Genomic DNA, 8,545 nt, shown 5'->3' with positions numbered 1-8,545 from the left:
CCGGGCAAGAGCCCTTAAGCTTGACGTCCGAGAAGCAGCTGGATTCGGAGCGAAGGTCTTATAGAGACTCTCAGGTAGAGCACCGGGATTCACAAATCCGGACAACAGCAGTTGGCGAGATCTCGGTCAAAGTTAGTAGCGGTACTCTCCTTGGGTTGTATGGGCAGCGAGAGACATGTCAGGGGCCAGAATATTGCTGCCTGATTGGGACCTGGCTTCGGCCTGAGGATGGGATACCGCAGAACCAAATCCAGAAGTACGATCGAGGGGTGGCGCAAAGCCGTCGTCGGCGGTCCCTGAGGAAGCGAAGGTCCTGGTGTGAACGTGACGCAGATAGAGAAGTTCTTCAAGAAGTCCGACGGTGGAAGGCCGGCCTGGTGTAACATAGCAATACATTAAATCTGCTGTCACCCGTGAGACCGACCAAAGACTCAGATTGCTTGCATATGATCCAAGATCATGGATAAGAGGTTGGACTGTTTGAGTATAGGGTGAATGTGGCATTGTGTGGGGTTCAAAGTCGCAGAAGTTTGTATGAGGGTGTATCAAGATAAACTCCCTTACACGGACGCGACGCGTGTCGACGCGTGCAACAGGTCGAAGGTGAAAATGGTGGTGGTGCCAAGCAACTTTTCGTCGAGCCAGAGTGTGGCATGTGGAAGCAAATACAGCCAATTAAGTCAGCTAGATTTAAGCATCAGCAACGGGACTAAGACATCTCGGGACTAGTGTACCAATCGATCAGATCTGTCTTCGTCCAACCTGCTACCATCATGTCTGGCTCTCACCGCAGTACAGCTTTACCACCTGCTTTCCCTTGCGATCTTGTCACCGGTCATCCACGAACGGCTTCAACTCGCCTACTCAATGAGTGTCATGCTTGCGGTCCTCGCCTCTGCCTCGTTATAATGACGACCTACACCCATTTGTGTGTAGTCTATCGTTCCAGCTCAATCACTCTACCCGACTTGTTCGATCTTAAACCACGCCAGGTCGCCTTCAGACGGGCCGAATTCACGACGTCTCATCTAGCAGTTGTATAAGCGGTCGGGCCTTTAGCATTCTTAGTACCGCTCGATGACGCGCAGATAACATGAATAAGGCGGTAGACCCTTACGCTGCAAAAAGTGCATTGTGCATGCCTTGGCGATGACACAAAGGGATAGGATGAGACAGCATTGTCATGGATGGTGAAAACACCAATGGCAAATATGCCTCACAGCCCAGCAGTCGCCAGTGGCATTCTTGAACTGTTACAGTGCATGGGTCAGGGGCTGTAACAGAGACAATTACGAGAGGGACAGCAGGACATGAGATACGCAGAGTCGGAGTATGCTTAGTTTGGTATGGTGCTATCCAACTCAACCTACCGAGAGCGACAGCAGAGCTCAGCGGACAAACAGCGGCGGCATCATTTGGTCGTAAGGAGGGGACACAACGTGTCATACAAGCCTGATTGGGCCGAAGCTCAGCGTTGGTAATGGACGAGGGAGGCGGTGCATGGTCACGCTGCATGAGAAGGAATAGTTGCAGACAGAAGAAAGTACTTTTGGCGCTTGCTTCGAGCTACGTAGGTGGGTCGTCGACTTCTTCCAGTAATGAGCTGCCGCCAGTCTGCTCCAGCTACGCAGGGTGCTACGAAATGCCCGCTAGCGAAGAGCCTGTGAGTAATGGATCTGGAGCGCTGGTCGAGAACGGCAGGATCAGGTCTACGCTGGGGTACCGTGGTAAGACCTGAGCCGTTTATGCCTTGCGTGGTCGAGCCGAGCTCTCCTGCATGCGTTACCATATGTGCTTTGGTCTGGCGGCTTTGCTAGACGAGGTGGTTGCGAGGTTCAGCAACAGCAGCATTGGTATTGGCGTCTTCCTATTCTCTAAGCTTAGTGGTGAAGCCAGCAGCACGATCATGCAGCGTTCAAGGGCGCTCAAGCTTGATCCTTTCGTCCAAGAAGCAGCCGCTTTCGGCTCGAACGTCTTGCGGAGACTTCTAGGCAGAGGACCGAGATGCACAGCGATAGAAGATGGTAAGATCTCGACTAATACCGGTGACGGTTCCTTCCTTGACGTGTACGGGCAGCGGGAGACACGTCAGGGGCTAGAATACTTCTGTCGGTTTGAGATTTGGCTTCGGGCTGAGGCCGGAATACCGCACAAGCAAATCCATGAGTACAACAACGAGGCGGTGCGAAGCTGTCGTCTCCAGTCTTTAAGAAAGCGAAAGCATGAGTCTGGTCATGAAAATACGGGTGCACGAGTGCCTGGGAGGGCCCAATACCACAATGGCCATGCAAGAAACAAGAAAGATGGGTTGGTCGATGCAACCACTTCGCGGAGAAAGTAATGGTCGAAAGTTCTGCCTTGAACTAGTACAGCGTAGGGATTAAGGACTTGGATCTAAACTATAACTAGAAGTTTATCATAATGTAAAATGCACAGGAGCGGGGGACATTAGTCTGCAGCGGCAGGGTGGCTTCGTGCTTCAAGATACGACAGGATAGCGGACTGTTGCTGTAGCACAAATTGAATCGTAGAGCAAAACGCGGAATGATGAACAGACCATATCAAGAAATGCAGTACAAACCTCCTTCTTCTTACGGATTAGCGCAACATATTTCCACGTGATACTCTTTTAGCTCCAAATACCGTTGGCCCTTGGGCCTGCGCTTTGGCCACCAATCGAATGTGAAAAAGCGTTTGGTGTATCAAACATGAGTGTGCAGTCTAGCACGTGCAGGCGCCAGGAGACGGTGCGCTTATTGTGCGACTGCAGAAGAGATTTATAGGTCGTCCCGTTCCTCTTGCGACAGAGGAACTACTGTTGCCATGACACCTTTTCTCCTTGACTGCGAACATTCGCAGCACCACGAAGCGTGTAGCACCAGAAGCGACTCGTTTGGGAGGAGCAAGAAGAAACGTCGTCTGCTCCCATCGCCGTCAACAAGCAGCTCTGCACAACAAGAGGTAGGAAAGACGCAACACATGAAGATACCCCAACGCTAACTTATCTTCAGCAGATTCGACGACCATCCAAATCAGCCCTACAAACTTTCCAGAAGAGATCGCAATCTGCCCCGGACGCTTCTGCGGCAGTTCTAGATTGCTCTTTCAGCGTCGAGCGATCTACGCATCAGCTACAAGGACAAAAAAGGAAGATACCTTGGGCCGACGCCGAGGAGGACCTGTGCAGACACCATAAAAAGAGGCAGTTATCTCGGGTTACCGCAGAGGCGTCTAACGCAACTGGTCCGGCACCTACTGAACACTACGAGCGAGACGATACGAAAGTTTGTCTACCAATAACATCACCGATAGTACACTGGGCACGAACTGCGCAGTGGCCTAAAGAGTTCGCAAGCATGAGTCAGGAACAGAGTAGCTCGTCGAAGAAACGACCATCAAGTTCAAGCTATACGCAAAGCTTCAAAGCTGGAGAAGTTCCTAAGGCGCACTCTGCTGCGCATGAGAACACTCTAGCTGACCACGGTGTGCACATGGATGAGTTACAAGGTCGATTACGAGCGCGAGAAGAGAGCAAGTTATTTTGCAGAAGTCTGTTACAAAGCACATATCCAGAACCGCAGCACACGGCCTTTCCATTGCCGGAGTTTTTGTCAGTGTGGCAGAGAGTGCAGAGGCGGAACGAGGCCAGGGTCTATCGAGACCTCACACCGCTGCTGGTGCCGTCGCCCGAGCTTCTTTGGGCCTCTGGTCATCAAGAGCTTGAGCACGTCGCAGAAGAGATCAGCGTTGAGTGGACAAGGTGCAAAACCCTGGGAGGGCCTAGGCCAAAACCGGATCTCGCGGTAGGTATTGCTCCATCGGCGTTCGATGAGGAGGAAAAAGCGAAGTTGAAGAACCATACAGCATTTGAACGAGCGACCCTATTTACGGATAATATTTACTTTCCATTCCTGCTTTGCGAAGCCAAATGCGGTGATGAAGGGATCAGCCGGGCAGATCGGCAAAACATCCAGAGCAGCAGCGTGGCTGTAAATGCGATCATACAACTCTATCGAGCTGTTGACGAGATCAAGGTGGCCGACCTGAGCGGACAGATCTTGGTTTTCTCAGTTTCTCACGACAATCTGCTTGTGAAACTGTATGGCCACTTTGCCATCATCGACGGAGACAAGGTGGCCTTCTATCGATATCCCGTTGCGTCCTTCGTGCTGAACTTTGAAGAGAGTCAAGGCAGAAAGAGGACACACGACTTCGTGCGAGAGATCTACCACACATTCTACCCAGCACATCTAAAGCGGATCCGCGATGCACTAGCAGCAATGGAGGATCCCCGGAATATGTCGATGACTTCCACCATGAGCATTGAGGAAGACGGATCCCAGGAGCAAGATCCGAGCGCTCGGTCCTCCCAAGAGACTTCCGCAGCGTTTAAGAAGCCCGGTACTCCGGCCAGCAAGAAGCAAAAGGGTGCACTGGCCCTTCTGCGGGAGCAGATGGCAGAACAACAGAGGCTGAGTAAAGAGCAGATGGCTGAGCAACAAAGGCAGAGCAAGGAGCAGATGGCTGAGCAACAAAGGCAGAGTAAGGAGCAGATGGCTGAGCAACAGAGGCAGAGCAAGGAGCAGATGGCTGAGCAACAGAGGCAGAGCAAAGAGCAGATGGCTCGGCAGGAAGAGCAGTATAAGGAACAAATCAACCTGCTGAAGCAATTAATCGATCGACGATAGGAGATGAAGGTGGTCGTTGTCTTTCTAGTAAGGACCATACCATTTCAGTGCAGCCAGTGAGTACCCCAGTTAGCGCACAAAGCTGGGACAGGAGTATGTTATTGGCGTCATCATACTACGGAGTCCTGGCATTTTGAGGTTAGACGGGTACAGTTTGTGAACTACAGACACAGGCGGCTTGTTTTTCATTTGAGCGGAACAAGGCAGAGTCCGTAAAGAAAAAGGTCTGCCCATTTCATTGAATTACATGCTCATTCAAGCTTTAGGCGCAGCTTGGGCACTTAATCCAGTATCACGTGCTTTGAAAGGAGGAATTGTCCCTCTCGAAATAGATTCTCAAACAATATGGGGTGTTTTCTATCGCCGATGGTGACACACGGTCCTGCATGCTGTGCACTACATGAATTGGTACGATGCATCTCCGAAAGAGGAAGACAAGTGATGCACAGTAGGTTTGATTCGAGGTCACGATGAAAAGCGATTCTTTTCTTCTTTCTGAGACGCTGACAATGTATGAAAATGATAGTTCCGCCACGCTAACTGGCTCAGCGCTTGCTATATAAGTCTGGCTATCACCTACTCAGAAGTCTCTGAAAGTGTCCGTCCGCATAAAGCTATACCTTTCAGGGTAGAAAAGTGGGTACAATATCCTATCTGGCAACTTTGGTGGATCGGGATACTGTTGACTGACTGAGATCGGTAGAATAGCATCCCAAGCCTTGTAAGCGCGTTCATTGTAAGAAATGGCTCTCAGGTTGTTAACCACGCACTGTAGTTCCTCATAACTTGTCCTCACGTCCCGTACTTGTGAATCGACTCCAACGATCTGAAGATGTAAATCGTCGAATCGCTGCGTTGAATCTGCCCGAATCTCGCGCAAGCTTTCTAGAACTGTTAGGAACTCGCGACGAATGCCCTTATCTTGTAACTCTAGCACTCGGTCGACTGCTTTCCGCTTGACATAGGCTCTTGGGTCATGTACCCCTGGATCGTTGCGATCGAAATACGTATTAGGAGTAGGCCCGCGGTTGTCGTCAGAGTTTCGTGGCATTCTTAATGATATGGTTGTTTGTGGTGCGAGGATGCAAGCCATTGGTGAAATGAAATGATTGAAAGAAAGAGCATGGATGAACTATCCTATGCGAAAGTGGCGAAAGTGATGCGGAAGAGCTAAAGCTAAGTCCTGATGAGACCGAGAATTAGGCGCTGTTTGCCTGTTCACTTCGCGTTTCCAGGCTCGCAGTCTTGCCCCACATCAGATCTACGCCAAGCTGTAAGGCACGTGATTATTTTTGTTGCAGTCACTTTGAAAAGCCGCTAGAAGAACAAGCTAAACCTCCATTAACAGAAGAGATGTCATGAAGCATATTCGTCCTCTCCCGTCTTCTCCTCACTTCTCATTTCCTTCCTTCTCCGTTGTTTCCCTTCCTTTCTTCTCCCTTACTCTTCTTCTCACCTATTTCCGATTTTGCTTGTCTTTATCCCCACTTATATTGTGCTTCTGAAAGAAGCTGTTATGTCTTCTGGACAGAACCTAACTACGACAGAATTGATTGGATTACTTGAATCGGAAAGGAAGGCGTTTAGTAACAAATATCTTCCGCTCTCTCAAAAACAATTAGTATGCCTGAAACGATTCTCCGATCTCATCCAACTTGATAAGGATGCCATCCATCATAATACTGCGAAAAAAAGGGCTCTAACAATCATGTCTGACCTGTGGAACCACGCTCCAGAAGTTTTTGTTCTGTGTGCATTGGCCATGACCTTCGCACGTCTGGGTTCATTAAAATCAAATGACTACCTTCGACCCGTCTTAGGCTGGTGGCACCAAGTTGAACACCCTGAAGGCCTTGAGGAAACCTTGAAAAAGTGTTCCGATCATCTGCCAGCAACAATGAGTAGCACTGGGGAAGGTATGTGTTGCACGATGCCAATTTGACTGTGCTGACGTCAGGACAGAGAGGATGCTTCGCAGCACAAATTTCCCTGCACCATTCATTGTGACAACGCTGCAAGCTAACTGCCTCCTCAACTTCCTCCAAGAACACTCACACGGGTTGAAACCCCTAGCAATCAGAGTACCTTACGACGAGACCGAGTCGCCATCCATCGAAATATCGCGAGAGATGTGCCAGTATCTTATCCGCCAGGCTATGGGAAACATCGTGTTGGGGGCGCAGGCTCATGAGTGAGGATAGACGAATAGAACTGTAGGGCGACCATATAGCATACAAGACTGATCAGCCAATATCTTCACCATAACTTGACCTGTGTCTCCGAGCCCCGTCTGAATGATCTCTGTAGGGTTGCTGCCGCCGCTGATTTGAGCGAATCCTCGTTCGCTGTCTTTATCGACGATGACTGCGCAGACTTCTGGAGATTCTTTGAACTTGAAGTCATCTTTTCCTGTCGTCTCGTCATCTGCAAGTTGTGCGTTCGGCACCTTCTTAATCTGTATTTGGTCAGCGCCCCTCGGAAATCCTAGATTGCTTTACTACCAGTGCTTCGGCCGCTTCGCGAAACGCTTTCTTTCTTTCGGCACTTCTTGTCATATCAATCGCGAGATACGACGGTGTTGTAATGGAGTCTATAGGAAGAGCAGAAAATTATGACCTAGTCAGTGTAATCTGGCGACACTTTCGCAATGTAGGCTTGACACCGCAAACCATGTCGATATGAGTCTAAGAAATAATAATTTAAAGCGTAACGAGGGGCGTTATCCTTCTAAAATGTCGAGTGCGGGGCCAATAGTGGTCCACGTGAGCAACCTAAAATTTGGGCTTTGCTGCCCCAAGTTTTACATGTTTGCGAATGAGGACAGTGAGGTGATTCGGTCAGTGATTGACGTTACAACCTAAGATCTTCATTGCCGGCTCTTGAAAAGGCATACTGAAGTGAAATGCATGTGAACAGGAGAATACGACAACAGTGACAAGAGAAAAACGAAGTGAGGTAGTCATAGCGTGGGAGAGGTTAATAGAAGTATATAGCAGTACATCGAACTTTTAGGAAATAGATAGAAGTCAAAATATGTGAATAGAAGTATTTAGAGTCTGTATGAGGTAGGTAGAAATATATAGAAGACGTAGGAGGTAGATAGAAGTATCAAGCAGGGATGTAGATGTGGATAAACGCGAGTCTCATTGGCTAAGATTCGACTTGACATGATTTGTGAACCTCTGATCACCGACTGCATGCAGCACGATGCGCCCCCTATAGTTGACAAGGAAAACATGCGATGTTTTTCAGACCAGTTACCGCCGGCCCTTGTGTCGAGGTGTGAGCGCTCATCATCATCATCATCGCTAATGCATCAGCCATTTCCCGGAAGAACCAGAAGCCTGCGCCTCGTGAGTTGTTCGTCCAATCTCCTTGATCCAGAGTTCGCTATCAACAAAGAACCGGCGCTAGATATTTACATGTTATCGACATGGCTTGAGAAAGCTCGTTGCTACCACAGGCGTGTTGACGATCGTAGCCAAACCTTAGGACTTAAGCATTCATTAAGGACATGCACAAGGAATTCGATAGCATGAGATCGGGAGCTCAAAGCTATTAGTCTTGCAGACAGGATTCAATTCGGTACCTACCCTGTCTGCTTGGCCCATCAAACTCGAGAAGAGACATGCAGCTTTGCCATGCACGAGATCAGGGATGATCTGTCCTGTTGGAAGCATTGCAGGACTGCTGCCGAACGGAAGACTCTACTGTGCCATGATGAAAGGTATAAAGAAGCCAACGAAGTCCTCACAAGGCATCAATTCAAGTCTAATCGAACGCTGTCCACGTGTCTCCCAACCCTTTCAACCATAGGTATAAAGAGACCAGTCATCTTCTTCCAGACCCTGCCAAAC

At 49.3% G+C, this 8,545-nt stretch overlaps 4 protein-coding genes across 4 annotated transcripts; 2 read left to right on the top strand and 2 right to left on the bottom strand.

The window, feature by feature from the left end:
* Positions 1–1,777: 1,777 nt before the first annotated feature.
* Positions 1,778–2,341, top strand: PMZ80_011323 (uncharacterized protein; the record flags this gene model as incomplete). Its single annotated transcript, XM_064879702.1, has 1 exon — positions 1,778–2,341. One exon carries the CDS (start codon positions 1,778–1,780, stop codon positions 2,339–2,341), a length of 564 nt encoding a protein of 187 aa, XP_064724532.1.
* Positions 2,342–2,823: 482 nt separating this feature from the next.
* PMZ80_011322 (uncharacterized protein) lies at positions 2,824–4,688 on the top strand (the record flags this gene model as incomplete). The annotated part of the gene is made up of 2 exons (XM_064879701.1): positions 2,824–2,961; positions 3,012–4,688. The coding sequence occupies 2 exons, from the start codon at positions 2,824–2,826 to the stop codon at positions 4,686–4,688; spliced, it is 1,815 nt and encodes a 604-aa protein (XP_064724531.1).
* Positions 4,689–5,268: 580 nt separating this feature from the next.
* PMZ80_011321 (uncharacterized protein) lies at positions 5,269–5,739 on the bottom strand (the record flags this gene model as incomplete). The annotated part of the gene is made up of 1 exon (XM_064879700.1): positions 5,269–5,739. The coding sequence occupies one exon, from the start codon at positions 5,737–5,739 to the stop codon at positions 5,269–5,271; it is 471 nt and encodes a 156-aa protein (XP_064724530.1).
* Positions 5,740–6,873: 1,134 nt separating this feature from the next.
* On the bottom strand, positions 6,874–7,143 carry PMZ80_011320 (uncharacterized protein; the record flags this gene model as incomplete). Its single annotated transcript, XM_064879699.1, has 1 exon — positions 6,874–7,143. A coding segment is annotated over one exon (270 nt), but the record flags the coding sequence as incomplete, so codon positions are not given.
* Positions 7,144–8,545: the final 1,402 nt, after the last annotated feature.

The sequence above is a fragment of the Knufia obscura genome, assembly GCF_036327395.1.
Source record: "Knufia obscura strain CCFEE 5817 isolate CBS 148926 chromosome Unknown scaffold_50, whole genome shotgun sequence".
In the NCBI taxonomy this organism is placed as follows: Eukaryota; Fungi; Ascomycota; class Eurotiomycetes; order Chaetothyriales; family Trichomeriaceae; genus Knufia; species Knufia obscura.
The sequence above is the reverse complement of the archived record's forward strand: the minus strand, read 5'-3'. Positions and strand labels throughout refer to the sequence as shown.